Source organism: Balearica regulorum, chromosome 1 (genome assembly GCF_011004875.1).
Source record: "Balearica regulorum gibbericeps isolate bBalReg1 chromosome 1, bBalReg1.pri, whole genome shotgun sequence".
In the NCBI taxonomy this organism is placed as follows: domain Eukaryota; kingdom Metazoa; phylum Chordata; class Aves; order Gruiformes; family Gruidae; genus Balearica; species Balearica regulorum.
Window position 1 is genome coordinate 44,650,038 of NC_046184.1, and position 20,534 is coordinate 44,670,571.

Genomic DNA, 20,534 nt, shown 5'->3' on the forward strand with positions numbered 1-20,534 from the left:
CGTGTCCTGTTACTGGATACCCAGGAGAAGAGCTCAGCACCTCCCTCTCCACTTCCCCTCCTCAGAAACCTGCAGAGAGCAATGAAGTTGACCCTCAGCTTCCTTTTCTCCAAACTAGACAAGCCCAAAGTCCTTAGCTGCTCCTCACAGGACATTCCTTCCAGCCCTGTCACCAGCTTTGTTGCCTTTCTCTGGATGCATTCAAGGACCTTCCCATCCTTCCTAAATTGTGGGGCCCAGAGCGGCACACGGTACTCCAGGTGAGGCCACACCAACGCTGAATACAGTGGGATAATCCCCTCTTTTGGCTGGCTGGTTAAGCTGTGTTTGATGCACCCCAGAATGCGGTTTGCCCTCTGGGCTGCCAGGGCACACTGCTGATGCATAGTGAGCCTGCTACCAACCAGCACCCCCAGACCCCTTTCTGCAGGGCTGCTCTCCAGCCACTCCTCTCCCAATTTATACTTGTTCCTGGCATTACTCTGTCCCAGGTGCAGAATCTGACATTAGACTTGTTAAATTTCATCCCATGAATCATTGCCCAATGCTCCAATCTCTCCAGATCCCTTTGCAAGGCATCTTGTCCCTCGGGAGAGTCACCAGTAGCTCCCAGTTTGGTATCATCAGCAAACTTGCTAATGGTTCATTCAACTCCCGTCTCGAAATTATTGATAAATATATTGAACAGAATTGACCCCAGAATTGAGCCCTGAGGAACGCCACAGGTGACCAATCACCAGCCAGATGTAGCCCCATTCACTCATCTCTTTGAGCTCTGCCCTTCAGCCAGATCTTCACTCAGCACACCATGAACTCATTCATACCACAGCTGGGCAATTTGTCCAGAAGGATGCTGTGAGGGACAGTATCAAAAGCCTTACTAAAATCCAGAAAAATTACATCCACCACCTTCCCTTCATCCACCAGGTGGGTGACCTTATCATTCTATCAAATTAGTTAAACAGGACTTTCCCTTTGTGAACTCATGTTGACTGCCTGATGACTGCATTATGCTTTAAATGCCTTTCAACAGTACCCAGTATAATCTTCTCCATAATATTTCCAGGAACTCAGGTTAGACTAACAGGTCTGTAGTTCCCTGGGTCTTCCCTCATGCCCTTCCTGTAAATTGGAATAATATTGGTTAGCTTCCAGTCAGTAGGGCCCTCCCTAGACTTGCAAGACCTTTGGCAGATGGTCAAGAGGGGTCCTGCTGTAACATCCACTAGCTCCTTCAGCACTCTGGGATGAATCTCATCGGGCCCCATGGACTTGTGAACATTTTACTGATGTAGCTGGTCTCTTACAATTTCAGTGCCCAGGAAATATTTCTGAATTACAGACACTGTAACCCTTGCAAATACCAGGCAATTAGAACTCTATATTGAAAAATATTGTATATAAAATTCTTGTGTGGTCTCACCTTTCCTATATATTATGCATTCACTAGGTGTCTATATTCAAAGTAACACGTCTGCACATATATTACTTTCTCTAGATCAGCCTGTTTCTTCTTTCTTTGAGTGGGGATAGGCATGGCTCCTACCTTACCTTTTTCTTCAACAAGTTTCCCTTTAGTAATCAGCTATCAAAAATGGGCTTTCTGAGCTTTGTATCCCAGGAGTACAAGGTTTATGAATGTACATGTCCTGGTACAATGGAAGAAATGAGCATGTGTTCTCTTTCCTTAGGCCTTTAATATTTAGGAAGGGTTAAGCTCCATATTGCTTTCAATTAACTTGCTAAAAATTAATTCCTCTGTTGTTCCTAGGAAGTGTCAATGGTGCTTATGAGTTAAGCCTTTTGCCTACATACTCATTTCTGTTGTTTTCTATTTGGACGAAGTTTTAATTCCCTGTGGATTTCAGATGATTGACCCAGAGAGAAAGTCGAGTCTGTGTGACAATATGGTCTTCAGTTACCACTGCCAACACAAATAAATGGCTTCTTTCTAGCTCTATCATAAGTAATCTGAGTGGGATTCAGATTTTTGATAGACTTCAAAAAATCCCACACATGAAACAATACACTGTTTTAAAAGAAAATCAGATTTAAGGCAATAAAGCATTCTTTATCTTAGAGAATGTTTTTCTTTCCTAGTTTCAAAGTCAGACAAGTGGGAATCTGGAATTGTCCTGCTGAAATAGGGAAATTTGCAACTTCATGGTTTTGATTGTGCTTATCAAGATCTAGTGATATCTATATTCTGATGTTTTATACAAAAGACTAGGAAATGTGGAGAACAAGATTACAGGTAGACAAATATTTGTTCATTGATTAAATACTGTCAGATTATTACTACATATTCCAAGTCAAGAGACTTGGAAAAAATACAGATTTTTGACGGTGCTGAAACTGAGCATAGCTGTAAGTCTGTAGGGAGCATACAAAATTCATTCCTTCTGAAGATTCTTACACAAAAAACCCAAAGCCTTTGCCACTGTCTTCAAGTGGCAAGTCTTAATTCTCATAAAAGCATTTAAATGAAATCACCTTATTTTCTGAGCTGCCAAGCCACTGCAATGTGAACTTGCTATCAACAGCACTGTAAGACTTCAGTAGTTCTAAAAATCAAGTTCTTCACTTAAATGCCCACAAATAGGTTAAAGCATCAAACTGTAGGTGCCTTATTTCTTTAAAAATGTTTAGTGCTTGTGAAAGGCAATATATGATTATGCTTTTAAAAAACTCATCATTAATATTAAAAATTAACTAGAAAGCAACATACACAACACTGTTTAGTTAATTTCCTGTGCTATTTCAGTGCTTTACTTCTCTTCTTTGAGTGAAAGTAAAGAAAGGAAATATTGTTGAGTAAGGTTGTGTTAATGGTGCTGTGTGTCACCTATATTCTTTGCTGTTGGATCCACGTACCTTCAGCACTGAAGCACTAAACGACATACCCAGGCTGCTTATGTATAGCATAGATGTCATTTTTATTCCCTAATGACCAAATTGCATTTTCTTACTGCAAATTAGGTGCAGTAAGCTCATAATTGCTATTAGTTTGAGAGGAGGAAAGCCAACAGTATTTTAAAAATTACTGGGATGTCAACTGGGAGATGACTGATGAAGATAGGTGAATTCAAAGGAAAAACGTGTGTGATTTCTTTGCAGAGACTGCTTATACTTTTTTTTTTCCCTGAAAAAAAAGGCCTAAAAAAGGGTTACTTTCTGCTCAAAGACAAATCTATTTGTGTGCAGTACATTGGCACAGCTATTAAGAATACTTTTTCTTCAGGAAACTTTAGCTCTGTAATGTTGCCAATATTACTAGAAGGTAGTTTCAGCTGCCATGTAACGCAAACAACATACATGATACAACAAGCACTAGCTAGATATTTAAACATTCTGAATAAATAGAGTTGCATGCTTATTATTATGTTGTCTTACTGCCTTCTTTTTCATTCTAAAGCTCTCCTTCACTTGTCCTAGTAAGCACATCGAGTTTGAGCCTTTTTCTGTGAATTCTTACACTTCTTTTTAGTCCAGTGAGACTGACCCAACTTTTTCATAGCCACTTTGCTTTGTTTGAAGAGAATTGTCATAAGAATGTATGTATCACAAAGGCATCTTTACTAGCTTTGAAATTAACTTCTCTGATGCTTAATAATTAATGTTTCAGCAATTTTATTAATCTCATTTTATTATGTAATTTAAAATTTAAATATTTAAGAGTAATTTCATAAACCAAATTATTTTTAAAGCAAATTTTTGTCTTTTCTACTAAAATTATGGCAGCAGTAGACATTTGTATTTGTATTATAGAATAGTTTTTGTAATATTTGCATGTAAGAATGTATCATTTTTCGAGAGACAGACACATAAAAGGTATACTTAGAGTTTTTTGAAGGGGAAAGTTATCTTTTAAACTGTATTACTCCAAACTTTTTTGTTTGGTCTTTCAGACAACCTTTGTGAGTCTGAGTGCACAAAGTTTGGCTTCTAAATCTGTAATGCTCAGACATTCTGAAAATGGGTTCAGAGGTGATGATGATGACCAAGTTACACGGATATCTGAAAGTCCCCTGAATATAGATGCTCATGTAACATCTTCATGAAACCTGCTGTGGGATCAAGTTAAAAGATTTTTAATATGTAGCACAGTTTTAAAAATCACCATGCACCAGAAACAGCCAGAAACATGTGAAAATGTGCATGAAAACAGGCACTCATTTTTGAAATCTTTAGAAAAACAGCCATAGCTGTTTGGCTTTTGTAGAAGCACACCAATAGCATGATTCATCTGTGACTTATTTTAGATATCTGCTTACAATGAGATGAAATCACACCTATTTCTCTTCATTGATTATAAAAAGAATCTTAGAGTGACTAGCTCAGAAATAGCTGTCTGTGTTCAGTCAGATGAATCCTGTCCTTACGCTCTGAAATGGCCCTTAGAAGAATGATATTGAGTACATAGTGTAAAATAAAGCCTGTCAATGTATATGAAGTGGTGTGCTGAAGTATAGATTTCCCAGGGCCATATGAGCCCAGAGCACTGCAAAATGATTTGAAGAGAACGATAGAAAGTGTAACTAACAAATGTGTATCTGCCAATACCTGAGATGATAAAAACTAAGCAAGACAATCACCCAAGATATCTGACATATAATAGTGTTTGAATCCATGAGAGAAATAACTCTGGCTCTTTAGTTACTTGAGTATTTAATCTAAAACCTATTAACATGCACAATATTGGTTAACCCTCAGCTTGCTACATTTAACAAAAATCTCTGTTGCAGGTTACTTAGTTATAGAAAATCCATCAAGTAAGTTGATTAAAGATTTTTATATTGTGGTCATCGGTGAGTCTCAATGTGTGGTTCCCTCCTCTATGTTTAGTAGAAAAAAACTCCAGGCTGCGTATAAATCATAAAAGCATGACTAATTGCATGGTAACTGGAGAAATGCTTTCTCTCTCTCTGGGGTGAAGCCTGCATGTCTGTGTTTTAGCTTGGGAAGTAATACAGGGATATTTAAACTCCTCGGGGTTTAAAAACCATGTCATTATGAGAGTGAGGTCACTGCAATATTTTATATGTCTAAAACCTTGCAATGTATAAAATGTTTTCTGTGCGACAAAGAAGTATTATGTACTTTAGAATGCAATGATAACTTTACAAATTTCCATTAATGTCAAAACCTCACCTTGGAATGCTGTTACCTATAAAAACAATCTTACCCTGCAGTACTGTTAACATTAGCAACGTTAAAAATTTGGTGAGGGGGAACAACAAGGGAAGAAAACACTTCTATTTTAAGTGACTGAAAACAAGCCAAGTAAGCATAGTGTAAGCAATTTATAATTTTCTGCCTATAAGTATCAGTTTCTATTGAACTGAAAAGCATTGTTTATTTATAAACTGCAGTTAAATAAGAATAGAAAGAATGGCAAAGAAATTCCCTATAAGTTTTTAATTCTCCTGTCATTACTTTCAGGCCAATAAGCAAGAAATCCTTCCTACAACATGTTGAAGAGCTTTGCACAAACAACAACCTAAAGTTTCAGGAAGAATTTTCGGTATGTTGCTAGCAGTTGTCACAACATCGCAAGACCTTCAGTCGTTTCATGTGTCACATTTCATGTCCATTTTAAGCAGGCAAGGCCGTGAAAGACTCTGGCCTTGATAATCAATACCCAATTACCAGGTTGATTGTTTAGAAAGTAATATTACACTGATTTGGATTCTGCAGTCTACACTGCAACCTGATCAGAATTATTCACCTAACTGTCAGCAAAAGATGATCTTCTTTAGACTCTGATCTTTGCAAGAACACCATAATATTTATGCTTTTACAGAGACATATGTAGTTTACCTGAGAACAGTTTATTTAGAAATAGTTTTCTAACATATATACAGGTATATTTAACTGCTTTAAATAAGTTCATTTTCCTGAGTGATGATGACCCTGAAAACACAGCTGACATTTATTCTGTGAAATGTTCAGACCCCCACCATACTGCCATGGAACTCAGAAGTATTTTTCTTTCATAGGTTTCAATGCGGAAAGTAAAAAGTTTGTGCATGGTACTTTGCTTTTTGTTCCTCTACAAATAACAGGTCATACTTGTCATGCTCTTGAGAATAGCCTCCATGTGAATAGCCTCCATCTCCTTATGTGAGTAGATGAACACAGCAAGCCTGTCTTTCTTTCTGAAAAGAGACCAGCTTTCAAAATACACATTAGATATAATGCATATATTCTTTCAAAATTAAGTCTCAAAGTTTTCACTATTTTCATTAAGTAACATTTTTATGGCTATCATTTTTTTTCTCAATATCTTCTTGTTATTTCAGAATCTTTATCATCATCATTTTTTACACATACAGTCATTTGTCCTCACAAAAATAATTTGTCTGTCTCCAGTGACTTTATTATTTTGGATTTATAGATTTACCATGAATTGCTTACCAGTTGGATTAACAAAAATGAAGACTCAACAATTGGCTTTTCTTCTGCTAGATTATAATATTTCAGTCTCTGAGGGAAAACCAACAAAAGTGTGAAAAGATTAATGGTATTTCCTACAGCTTTTTTGTTATGCTCCTTAGGTAAAATTGGTCTGGATTTAATAATAAAAAGCACCATAAAATTCTCTGAGCAATAAAGTAAGGAGAACTTCTTTTTTCCAAGAGAAGTGTTATTTCACTTGAACAAGAGTGATTATAGTTATATTTTGCATGACTGAACAGATGAAAAGTTTTACTAGCAATAACATTTTCACATATTAACGTTCATCACTGGAAAGTTTCTAGTATTACTTTCTTTAGGTGTGACCCACATTGGGTAAGCCTTACAGCACTGTAACGCCTTAAAACTTAAGCAACAGTGTTTTATCAAATCAAAATCTTGGCAATGCATTTCAAATTTAGAGAAATACAAGTAGCTGAGGCCTCATTCAACTAAATTATAAGTCAACTTATAATCAACAGGTTTATATGTTGTTTGCACTTCCATTTTTGTTTCTCTCTGAGCTTCAGCTTCCCTGTTTCAGAGTGTAGTGGTATCTTCCCAGATGACTTGTCCAAGGGCAGGCAGAATTGCAGGATAGGTCCAGTCCTGATACAGAGTATATCTATAGTATCTGTAGCACCTGACTTATCAGATGAATAGGATTGATGATGCACTTGAAATGACATCAGAAATGACAATGCACAGAAACAGGCAATGCACACAACAAACAAACAGACCTCATGACCTGCATTGTTTCCATCCACATTCATCATTTTAGTTTCACATAAATGACTCAAGACTCCTACAATGTGTGTAGGAGAGATGACCTCAAGATATAAACCCATGGAACATTATATCTGAAGCACATAACTGAAAGCATAGTGTTGAGCTTCCTTGAGCTCTCTGGCCATCTCTGTACTAGTAAATTCAAGTATACCAGGAACTGGACATGAGAATATAATAATTTACACTAAAAACTGTTAGTATATGCCGTGCCTTAAATTTGGACTGTTTCAGCTAGCAATCTTCTTGGACAATTCCAAGATATGTTTTGATAGGTAAAGTAGTCTAGGGAACATTTACAATAGGCAATTTGTAGACAACAAACCTGTTTTGGAGTTTTCTAGCATGCATGTGGCTCTTTCCATTTCATTTTGTTATGGAATCCAGTGACATTCCTGGTCTCATCTAATTTGCTGGATTGACCAAGCTGCTGTGCCTGGAGATCTCCAGGGTTCAATCTTGGTCCACATGTGAACATGATCTGTGTGTAAACATCATGAGAAGAGAATCTGGACCCCAGAATGGCTCTGGATCCTGGAATGGATCTGGATCCATGTCTTGTCAGAAAACACAAGTTTAAAGAAACCATAGGGAGCCACAGTAACTGATGGTGGGTAACACCTAGCCAATATTCAAACTTACAACTTTCCAGATAATTCATGTATCTCTCAATACCTTTGGGAAATCAAGTTTTTCTATTAACTGACAAATTATTGAAACAGAAATACTTCTATAAGTGTTTTATGCTAAGTTCTGTTCATGAATAAAAAAGTGAAATACTTCCAAATGTCACCACAGTACCATAAAATTACTACAGTAAACAAAGTGCAAATTAATTATTTCAAAATTTTATGAATCTGCAAAGAAATGTGGTTTCTATGACAAATTGTTATTGAATCTGGGTATCCAAATAGTCTTTTCCCAATTCTGAAGACAGTAGTTTAGACTGAAATCCATACTGATGCAGAGAATTTGTATGAGGCTTTTAAGCACTTGTTCAGATATGGAAGCATCGTGACAAAAATAACATAATCTGCTTCTCTATTTCCTCTCTACTACAAAGTACTGTACAACAGTGCTATTTCTACACTAGTTAACTGGCAAGCTAAGACTCGGAGTGAGGCAAATGAGGCAAGTTAAAGTTCACATGACATGCACAGGATATGGGATCCCATGGCTCATAGCACCTGCAAAATACCAAAGGCATTTCATCTATATGTTCTTCATTCACGCAAAATTCAGTGACAGAAATTTTGTGGGAAGGTTTCAGCTTTCTGAATGAGAGGAATTTTAACATCTTCACCCTTAGCTGTGTTTTACTGTTCTTATCAAATCCTGACAGGAATGCAAAGAAGTCACTCTGCTGTGTCTGAAAACAGGGATCTTTCTCTAGGTTCAGTTATTGGACTGGGGCTTTACTTCTCCAAGGGATTATTGAGACAAAAGGTAGAGGCAACTGAATAGGTAAAAGAAACGTGCCTTGAGTATGGCAGAGGTTGATTCAAAGACAAGATTTTAAAATAATGAGTTCCTTTAAAGATATTTTTCTACAGTATGTTACAGTTCTTCCTTTAGTTTTTTATTTACTTCATGTCTGTTAACCATGTGTTTTAATTCTTTAGCATATGGATATAAATGTAAAGTCAGCTATTCTTTATAAGGTGAATGTCAGAAAGTCAGAAACTTTTTTTTTTTAGAGGGGGCATAATCATAGACTTTTCATCCCTAGGAAACATAGATATTTAGAGAGATTTTGAAGGGCATGGATGGGATCTAGTCCCTTGTTAATTTTCAAAGGGAGATGAGCATCTAGTTGTTCTCTGCAATTCTTCCCCTAATTCTTTCCCCAAGGAAATATGTGTCAGACCTAGGAAGAGAAGTCAGGTCCCTTGTCTGAAAGTCCTTTGCTTTCATTGTGAAACCACCTTTCCCCTCCTGTTCAGAAGCACCTGCAGTTATATTATCGAGGATATAATTACAGAAGTGAAGTAGTCCTCATGCTTCAGGCCACAGGATTTTTGTCAGATGGTGAAAGAAACAAATTTCTTATGGGATAACATTGCATATAATACAGTTCAAGGGTTTTGAGGTCTCTTTTATATGTCAGACATTATCCGTTGTACAAAATAGGACATCAGATTGGATGAATTATTGACTTGGTTTATTACATCAGTTTTTAAATTATCTCATTTTGCTAGTGCTCATATTAAATTATGCTTAATATTTGAAGCCATCAAATAAGGCTGATTCAAAATATTTGAATTGGCAATGAAAGAAAAACACTGGAATAAAAACACTCCTTTTTTTCTATTTTTTCATTCAGCACAAGCAGCAAAATTTTGTATTGTACTCATACAAAGCAATAAATAGATCTCTTCATTTGTATCTTAGCTAGATGTTGAAATAGACTTGCTTATAACATTTGTCAAACAAAGGCAAAATATGCTACAGTTAATGTAGTTATTAACTTAGAAATTCTGGCAAAATTCTGTCTTTTCTGAGTTTTCTATTCTCTTATCACCACTATGAGATCATCACATTAATACATTTTCTCCATTAACAAGTAATGAAGTTGTCTCCACTCTTTTACTCAGCTTTGGAAATTGTACCTATTTATATACACAAACACCGCCATCAAATAAGTTCCTCAGTATGAATGATTTATCCATCTCTGCCCTTCAGGAATAGAACTAATGCCCAGTTATGAAACTGCAGTACAACCCGAAATAACTCTTCCCACCCCTTTCACAAACAGTCCCGTGAACAATAGCTAATTGCCAGTTGTCTCAACTTAATTAAATTCTCATCAGCTCTCATGCTGTGGCAAGAACTCTCCCAAGCTACAGAAGTCAGGAAAAGGCATTATTCAAGAGTAAGGCTGCATCAGTAGAGCATGGTAACCAAGCATGTGACTTCATGAGAAGACAGAAAAGAACTACAAAAGGTGATAGGCTGACTTTATCCAGACTTGTAAAGGTGAAAGTTCATGTAAGCTTTAATTGTTCAACTTGACAGCATTATCTGCAGTGCTGCATTTAACGTTGCGGGTGTAACTGGGGCTGACAGTGAAGTGGAATGCTCTGTAATGCTTCCAGCTGTTCTTAGAAATGCACTCTGTTGCAGAACAAAAGAATTCTTCTTCTTACTGGATGATTGTGTCATTTATTATATTCACTGAAGGTGACATGCAAAGGTTTGCCAATGAACATTTATTCCTCTACAGGAACTTCCCAAGTTTCTTGAAGACCTTGCTTCAACTGATGCTGATCTGCCTTGGAACAGGTCTAAGAATCGTTTCGCAAACATAAAGCCATGTATGTGTGTTTTCTGATCAACTCCTCTGTTTTGCTCTCTACCTTTGATAGTGCAGTATATATTTGGAATGCAACTGTATTTTTGTTTGATCTGCCTTTGAAATGGCAGCACAATCATGTCCACATTATGAAATAATTTTCTGTCAAGTAATCTGTCTTTTCATTGTGTTTTTTTAAAGACAGTTTTATTTGCAAGTAGCTTTCAACTTGCTCTCACAAGCTTTAATATGCAGGTGCAAGAAACTGTAGCTTCAATAGTTTCTTAGCTTTGTAATTCAAGCCATGTAGCAAACTCTTTAACATTCTTCCTCCCTTTTTTTTCCCTTTAGTGAGAAGTAATTTTTTTAAACATATAAAATCCACATGTTTGTGCATTCAGCTACTTCAGGAGACTGAGCATGCTTTCTTGTGGATATATGTACATGTGCTGCAAAGGTTCCACAGAAGATCAGAGTGACTGTATGATAACTTATAAGCCAGGGCTAGATTTTATCACAGGAGACAGGAGTCTGTCTCTCTGTACTCAACACTGCTTCATTTTTCAGTTAATAAGACAAGAAATGTCATTATTATTTTAGGCATTAGCTGTGATGTGAGATGGGGAGCATGGCATTCCTTGGTTAATAATGCTACATTCTGTGCTATTAACTTTTCAGAGCAGCTGTTCCTGCTATCTACTGCCTTGTTCAAGATATACTCTAAGTTACAGTCACTAAAAATTTATATTCGTGACACACAATAAAATATAAACAGATAAGTTTCATAAATCTTTAAGTTTGTATTCTCTTTATTTTTACTAAATTGAGGACCAAATGTTTGGTTTCAGCATTTACTTATTCACAGATGACATTTTTCCTGAGTTTTGTCATTTCTGCATACATACCATGGGCCCAAATCGGAAACCTCCAATCATTTTTTATTTTTTTTTTCCCTGTAATAATGAGCTTACCTTATGTAAAAGAAGTAAAAGAATGTAAAAGTGCCAGGATCTCACTCAAATCTATGACCTGGGCAGCAAGTATATAGGAAAGACTGTCAGACCCCTGACCCTGCTGTCTGATTCACACGGAGGTTGTCTGTGCTAGAACAGCATGGCTTTAAGTACACGGGCTACATTTAGGCAGAGGATCCTCCCATACATATGTCAAATTGGAGGTTTTGGCATGATCACCATTTTAATTAAAAAGTATTATATTGAAATATGTCTGGAACATTAAAAGATGACCATACAGTAATGGAAATTGGTTAAATTCCCTTTGTAATTAGTGTTCTACTATGTCAAGTACTGTTAGATTAGCAACAATAACAGTATTTTTGATTTCTTAGCACTCCAGGATCACTTGTTACATGTGTCTATAATTTTTGAACAAATATTTTAATTAACTAGACTTTATTTCCATGATAGATAATAACAATAGAGTAAAGCTGATGCCTGACGCTGGTATTCCTGGATCTGACTACATTAATGCCAGTTACGTGTCTGTAAGTCGAGAGTCTCTCACATTTTTACTGTATTTGTTTTCTGGTAGAAGAGAGAGTCAAAAAATAACTTGTAAGAAGAACAGGATTCTAATTTTTCTTCCATTCACTACAGCTACTGTTGCCATGGCATTGTTCAAATGACTCCTGTGGCATTGAACATGATTAGTTAAAAATATAAATTATCCCATATCCATTGCTAAGCAATGATTTTCAGTAGTAAGCAAAACTATGTCCAGCAAATTACTTTCTATAAATTGTCTCATACCATTATCATTAAAGACAATAGTGAAACTCCCACTGAGGTCAATTGTTTAGACAGTTATTATCCGATCTCTTAGTTCAGGAGTTGGAGCTCTTGTGTATGAACAGGACAATGTAAAGATAACTGAACTGAGAAGTTTCATAGAAATGGCTAATAATTTTGGTGAGTGGGATTAGTATGCCCCTTATTTTGTGAAAGTTATGATGAAGGAAAATGCAAATAGGCTTCTTGAATAAGAAACTAATACTGTACTTCTCATCCTCACCTTTCCTCCTACACCTTCCATTTTCTGACTGTGTTCTCAGTAAATTCTTCATCTATATTTTTGTCTCATTTTCGTCCTGTTGAAGCTCAAAGTGTGACTTATAATTATGCATTTAATTTGTTGTAGCAGTGGCCAGTAGTCTCACTTGAGGTCAAGACTTCATTTGCAGTAAGACCTATTCAAACACATAGCAAGACATGCAGACTGTAGTCTAAACAGATGATACAATGGCAAGTAGAAATAGTTATTTCCTTTTATTTTCTTTTTATGGAATGTCCTAGTTCTGACAGCAGATAGGAAGAGCCGTGCTGTGTTGCTGAGACTATACACAGAACCATTGAGAAGGAGACCAGACAGTTTGGAGCATGGCCGAGTCTTTACCCTTCCTAACTGACATGCCAAGGCTTAGGCAGGGAACACTAACAGCAACTTCCAAAATGCTGCAGCAAAAGTCAGCTGCAGAGAGTGTTCCCTGCTGAGATTTTGCATCTCTTTACTGCACACAGGCATCTCACTTTAGGTCACTGTCCATCAGTGAATAGACAACTGTAATGTTACCATTTCTCAGGGATAAAGCTTTGCCCTTTATATGCTCTCACTTTCCATATTTGTGGAAGTGTAAATATATACATGCATATAGCTGTAAATATACAATATGTGTGTGTATATTTACATACCTATTTGCCTAGGTGTATACACATATTCATACATATAAAGAGAGGGAAATAGAGGTCTTGTATATAGTTTTAATAAATGGGAACTTTGCTGCTACTTTTATTTTCATTGGTTAAACAAGAAAAAGTCAGTAACTGAACTGTGAGCTTTGCATCCCTGAGTTATAGTTTCTCACCTCACTCTTAAACTAGGGAGGATTAACATAGTTTCTCACTGCCACCTGTTCTGTGTATTATAGATGGAGTAACAGGCAGCTGTGAATTATAGGGCTATAATTCCAACAAGGAGCTTCGATGGTGCTATAAACCACTGTGTCTGTTGTTTTGACCAATCAGCAGAACTCTGTGATATTATAGACTGCTAGCTCTACAGCATAAATTTATTGCTATTATTGCTGTTGTTGTTATTTTAGCCTTTCGGTATTACATAAGAGTTCCTGTAGGGTACGCTTACTTTCTTTGAGGAAACAGATCCATGAGAGCCCAGGCACTGACAGCATTTACACAGATTTTTTTCAACAAACTTCCTTCTCCCCAAGTTTTACATCAATTTATAAATGAACTAAACCGCAGAAGCCAACATTAATATAAAAGACAACCTCTACAGTAGGTTTCTCAAAGACTATTTATCAGAGATCATTTGTTTAAGCTCCCTCCCTAAGTTACAGCAGATCCCTGACAATCACTGGGAGGAAAGGGTCATCAGTGTGGTGTATAGCTTGCCCTAGCTCTCAGACTGCTCCTTAGTTGTTTCCCTGGCTCTGCTGCTCCTTCACACTATTTAATTCTACTTTCTTGGCCACCTCCTGACATAGTTCTTGGTGGCCTCTGGCTGGATCTACAGTAAGGCTAATTCAAAGGCTTAGATATTTTTAAATGGGAATTACTGACCTGATGTCCCTGTAGTTTCTCTGCTAAATGCATTTCTATTAGGATGACATTTCCCAAACTTTATTAGAGCATTGTTTCACAGCTGACTTACACGGTGAAGAAAATGCCACTATTTCCTTAGGTTTCCAAGGCCATCTACCATGCAATGATTAGCCAGGCCTATGCTAAGTCATTTAGTACGTCTGACAAGGTTTTAGCCTTGTACACGATAGCTACAGGCACAACTGTGAGTCACGTGCAAACTCTTTTTTTCTTTGCCAACCATAATGTGTTAAATATTTTCTTTTTCTTAGGGTTATTTATGTCCAAATGAATTTATTGCAACTCAGGGACCATTACCAGGAACAGTGGGCGATTTCTGGAGAATGGTATGGGAGACAAGAGCGAAAACACTTGTGATGCTCACACAATGTTTTGAAAAAGGACGGGTATGTTACTAGTGTACCAATTAACAGCATTTGATATAATTGGAAATTCTGTGTGTAGTTTCTGTCAACACTATAATATGATCATTGTTAATTAGTAATCATCTCCTTGCAGATAAGATGTCATCAGTACTGGCCAGAAGATAATAAACCAGTGACTGTGTTTGGGGATATTGTGATTACTAAATTGATGGAAGATATTCAAATAGACTGGACCATCAGAGATCTAAAAATTGAAAGGGTAAGCCAGAACTGGAAGCTGATTGAATAAAACCCATCCAATGCCCCAAAGAATATCAGATGTGCTCCATCCCACCCAACTACCCCTCAGTATTCTTCTTTTAATCTTTTAATGCGTATGCACTCTACTGCCTCGTTTTTCTGTATTTGGGTTTATTTTTCTGAGAATTTTCTCCAGTTTCTGTCACAAAGAGCGCAGATATTTATCCGACATGCTATGAAAGGCCTATCAAGGTTACTGAACCTCTGATCTAGTGGGAGGTGAAGTTTTTATTTGGACACCTCAGTTGTCTCTTCTAGAAAGGAGCAATCCTAACCATTCTGGGATCAGACAAATCCCTTTGCATTTCTCTCTCTCAGATTAAAGGGCAAGATTCTCTGGTGCAGTGCAGCTGTTTTGCATTGTACCATCAGCCGTACTGGCCTCCACCCCCAGGAGACTCACCCAATATAAATGCGAATCATCAGTATTACTCCCACTCTTTGTGCTGGGAAGGGGGTTGGGGGGTACAGCACAGATGTTCATCTTTGTCATGATCCACAACTATAGTTTCCACTATAATGGAAAAATGAGCACCCAGCATTAAGTCAGACCAGGAGGTAGGCTCAGAAAGCAACCTGGGCATAATGACCCAAGATAAAGTCAGCCTTCTTTTGCACTCCCAACATTGACCTGTGTTGTAGGAAGTGCAGCTAGATCCTAGGACCTGAACTCAGCTATCCAAATGCATGCATCACCATCCTGTGGCATATGCACGTAACAAAAGGAACACAGCAGTTAGGGGATTGTCTCAGTGGTTGCCCCATAAGGATATGTTGTGCACATAGTACAGGACAATTGAACATTTTAAAATGAGTGAGAGAAGATAAACTTTTTCCCAGCTATAATAAGACATAGAGTAAACAAGACTGGAAGAGGGACTATTTAGAGTAAAATGCATGCCAGCAAAATGAGAAGGGAAGGGAAGGGGGAAAGAAGGAAAAAGAAAAGAAGGAAAGGAGGACAAAAAATAAAATAAAGAGAAAAGAAAAGAAAAGAAAAGAAAAGAAAAGAAAAGAAAAGAAAAGAAAAGAAAAGAAAAGAAAAGAAAAGAAAAGAAAAGAAAAGAAAAGAAAAGAAAAGAAAAGAAAGAAAAGGAAAGGAGAAAAGAAAAAGGAAAGAAAAGCCGAATTAAGTGATCCATTTACTATAGGTGAACTGCACAAGAAGCCGTGTCCTTTATAAGCATGTTATTAAATGTGCCCTATTTAAGATTGTACTTCATCTTCCATTCACAAATAGATGCATTCTTGATGATCTTCCGGTGAAGGTGAAAAGCATATGTGAGACCAGTCATTCACGATTATTGCCATATTGGATTCCCAATCATTCTTCTCTTGTTTTTATGTTGATCAGTTTTTAAAATATAGACCCAAAGTAGTTGCCACACATAATTTTTCACAGTTGTTCAGCGTTTCTTGCAATATGAAAAGAGCAAGTTGCTTGTTCAAAATAAATTAAAAAAAAAAAGAAGGAACTGGTTCATTACACAACAGTTGATTAAACTGTGATACTCCTTGCTGCAAGATACTGTGCATTCTAAAAAGTTACAGGGCTTTATAAAGTCTGGGTAAATTAGTAGACAAAAATTCTGACAAGTACTATTAAATTTCAAAATACCATCTCTGACTGAGGCAGTTCACAAGTCACAAACTATTGAGAATGGAAAGGATATTCTATGGAACTGTAGATACCTTGTTGTCATGTTTTATAACTTTCCCTAAGATTTTTCCTTGGCTACTGTTGGAAACAGGATATTGATCTAGACAGGCCTTTGGCATGATTCTGTGCTTTTATTCTTCCATCCCTCATAGTTAATGTAGATATCAGATCATGACCTGCTTTTTTTTTTGAGTTACTATTACCGCTGCTCTGAGAGGGCATCAAACACTTAGAAAATATATCTGTGTTTACCAGCATATGTGTGTGTGCTTTATATATCTGTATATATAAATGTATATATACACATATATAAACGTATATCTGTATATATACAACGTATGTGTATTTGCTTTCACTACATTAGACCAATCTTAGAATGTTTGTTTTTTCCTAAATAAATTTGTCATCCCAGTTCACTAAACTTGTAAATGAGCTATAGAAACTTCAATCTGTAATCTACAAATTACATTGATATAGTGACTGAGGCCAAATGGAGAGTGACTGCTGAAGTCATTAATACTTCCTGAAAGATGGACTTGGTGCTATCTCGCAAAACACCTGCCATAAGATCTGTGCACAATAAATTATCCCTTGATGCAAGTACATCTTATAATTATTATGCTATTCTGACTTTCTTTTTTACATGAAATTGCTGAGAAGGTTATATATAGCTTACTGGATCTTCTGTCACATTTCTTCTGCAAAAACTGCCTCATTTAATACTTTTCAGCATGGAGACTGCATGATGGTGCGGCAGTGTAACTTTACTTCTTGGCCAGAACATGGAGTCCCCGAAACTACTGCACCCATTATCCACTTTGTAAAACTTATCCGTGCAAGTCGAGCACATGATAATACACCAATGGTGGTTCACTGCAGGTAAGCAGATTCACCACATCAGCATTTAGTATCTTAGAATTTCAAGTGCATATGAATGCTCAGGGAAGTTGCCAGAAGAACAATGAAATCTGAATGCACTGGTATGGTTCTAGTATGGACGGCAGTGAAGGTTTCTTTAGCAGTGCTCCTTAGTCCTTTCTAGGAGGTAAAATGCCACCAAAGTGTGTCTGTTCTTCCATTTGTGGAAATCCCATTGAGATGATGTCAGTGAAATAGTCACTTCAACAAAAGGAAGAACCTATTCAGGAGCCACAGAGAATGACAAATAGGAATAAGGGTTTACATATGCCAGATTTCAAGCTTGGATGCCTGTAAACAGCTAAAATCTGTATTTAGGCTCTTAAATAAATGATCTGGTGGTTAGAGGTGTTCAGCTGTCATAGTTCCCATTGATTTCATACTCAACAGCCTTAAACTGCTATTTCAAAGAGTAGGTGTGTGGGGAAGGCTAAGTCTTCAGGGAAGTGGTGAGTGTGTCTGCATTTTATATGCAGGTTGGTGTTCCCACTGAATGAGTGGGCACACTCCAGAATAATGCTCAGAACTCAGAGGTCTGCAATTGATTCTTTGCCTCATTCTCACTCAGTGTGAGCCTGGAAATATGTGGAAGGAAAAGCTGGGTTTGGTGCCACTACTCTCCTCCCTAACTGTCCAGTTTATCATTCATGGGAGTTCTTTTTGTTTGTCCTCAGTGTCCTACAGGTGCCACCCACAATGGGTGATAAAGCCTCATTTTATTTGATATCATTTTCATTGACAGTTTGACATTTCCCTCTACTGCAGGGTCCAGAGAGACGATCACAGGAGAGAACTACACGGTCTTCATGTTTTGAGGACCCTCGTGCTCTCTGGGGCCCCTCTGCAGTGAATCCTATCCCCTTTTCACCACACAGATACGTAAAGGGGCCACCATGGGCTAGATACTCCTCCTGTGCTCAAATTCCCAATGGTTATAAAGCAGCACTATGTGTTCTCATATCCAGAAAACTCATTCATTACTTTCTGCTCAGTAGTTCGTGCAGGTTCAAGAGAGTTTTGCTATACGTTTCCTGGTTATCTGCAGTGATATACCCTGCATTGATTACACCAACTGCAGAGAAGTCTGATAGTGATTTTGAGAAAATCCTGTTCATTTTCAAACCTTTAAATAAAAGAACACTAGCTACCAGCATGTCTTGCACACTCATCCTCCTTTTCAAAGTATTTTCTTTTAAATATTTTGCTAGATCCCATGTTGTATTGTCTCAAATACCAAAAGCATCACAGAATCCAGGTGTGATTTCACAAAATCTTGTGATTTTTTTTTTCTTTGTATTAATGAGCTCTAGAAAATTCACAGAAAAGCTGTAGGATCATTTTTTCCACTTATATAGGTTTGGTTTGGTTTAGTTTTATCTCATTTTTCTGATGCAATCCCCTGTAAAATCAAAATCAGAACATAACTCAAATCCAGAGTTCACTTGATCCCATTCAGCAAGGAGACACGCACACACACACACAAGTAAATATTGAAAAAGATTTAATTTTTTCTGAAAATGTTTTCTTTTCACAATAAACTTAATTTAACCAAAATATTGTAAGAAAATATTTTATACTAAAAAAAACCCCATTAAAATATATTTTATCTTATGTATTATGTTTTCAGTGCTGGTGTTGGAAGAACAGGTGTTTATATTGCACTTGACCATTTAACCCAACATGTAAATGACCATGATTTTGTGGATATCTATGGACTTGTAGCTGAGTTAAGAAGTGAAAGAATGTGTATGGTCCAGAATCTGGTAAGATTTATATATTTATCTATTCTACAGTCCTGTTGTTAAAAAGTTAATCATCTGATCATCTGATCTCCTACAAAACAAGACTAGAAAGCTCGTAACAATCAGCTAACACATTTTCTACCAAATCCTGCTTCTGTTTGGATTTCAAGCATTTTGCAAATGTCTGGTTTGTATCTGGTTAAGTATATTTGGCCAGCAAAGTCTTGACAAGTGCTGAAAAGAGTGGTGAGATATTTAGCTTTTAGAACACAAATCATAATTTCTCAGACTTTGAGAAAGTTCATTTCAAGTTTTGGGTGAAGAACAGTTGTTAAATAAAAAAAGGATTTGCTCATACACTACTTAATTTGACTTTATTTACTACTTAACTGTATTTTTTGCTGTATGTATATGCAGTATAGTCCTCCAAACTTTTAAATATTCATACACCTTTGACCTCATTAAAGATTCCTTGATTCTTTTTAAATTGCTTCAAATAAAACACATATGGATAGAATTAAGGACATACTTCAGAGTTTGCAAAATCAAGGTAATGGTGAGTTCGGGGTCTAAAAAAGTGCATTTCTGGCAGACTTATTGAGTAAGGATATAAGTTAGTGACGACCTGCTGGTAAGGAAGACATCTGCTGTATCTGGAGATCTGGGTATATGTACAAGAGTAATAGCAGAATTTAAAGCTGATCCTAAATGCCCAGTGGAATGGAAATCCAGCTGTATTTGCGTAAGGCTTCTGGCATAAGCCTCCTGCAGGCCAGACCTAACCCAAGGCTGCTGCCTGAAGCCTTTGAGTCTACAGCTACAGCAAGTCTTACCAACTTCTCAGTATGGGTAAGCAGCTTCAGGACGAACTTCCACATGACTAATGGATTTAAACTGATTTTAATGTAAGGAGACTTTTTCCATTAGGAATGCAATTCTGCTGTTCTGTATCCTGTCAGAATGTACAAAAAGTGTGTCAGAATATGCAAGAAGTGGTTAACCTCTCTGCAGCAACTGCACTTCAGAAGTGAGACATTCTGGTGATAGTCTGTGATGCTGTTTCTTTTAAGGTGCTGTCTGATTACCACTTGCTTTCAACTGAAGTCTTGAGGCAGCTAAACAATTGCCAGGACTTTCCTGTGATGAAATAAATTCTGGGAATATTTCTTTTGGTTGTTCTTTTACACTTTTGACTAGAAATAGAATCATCTGAAAATAGGACAAAGGCTGGAAGACAATTTAGTGGGAGCAGCCCCAAAATAAAATCTTAAAACTGTGACACATTTTATAAGATCAGTGTACATTTTTAAAATTTGCACTATTTTTGTGTATCTCTTCATTTGCATATTTTGGCAGAAGCTAGGGAAAGATGTGCCC

General features: G+C 36.9%; 1 protein-coding gene across 10 annotated transcripts in view; it reads left to right on the forward strand.

The window, feature by feature from the left end:
• PTPRQ (protein tyrosine phosphatase receptor type Q) overlaps positions 1-20,534 on the forward strand; it is a 146,151-nt gene that overhangs the window by 118,444 nt on the left and 7,173 nt on the right. For 7 of the 10 annotated variants that reach the window (XM_075747610.1, XM_075747618.1, XM_075747635.1 and 4 more), the window contains 8 exons: positions 4,746-4,772; positions 5,443-5,524; positions 10,466-10,556; positions 11,962-12,038; positions 14,424-14,558; positions 14,671-14,796; positions 17,228-17,376; positions 19,043-19,178. In XM_075747610.1, coding sequence (XP_075603725.1) covers positions 4,746-4,772; positions 5,443-5,524; positions 10,466-10,556; positions 11,962-12,038; positions 14,424-14,558; positions 14,671-14,796; positions 17,228-17,376; positions 19,043-19,178 — 823 coding nt within the window. Of the gene's footprint in view, positions 1-3,908; positions 4,773-5,442; positions 5,525-10,465; positions 10,557-11,961; positions 12,039-14,423; positions 14,559-14,670; positions 14,797-17,227; positions 17,377-19,042; positions 19,179-20,534 lie in introns of those variants that run through there. The other 3 variants (XM_075747625.1, XM_075747645.1, XM_075747678.1) reach the window with 2 other exon arrangements.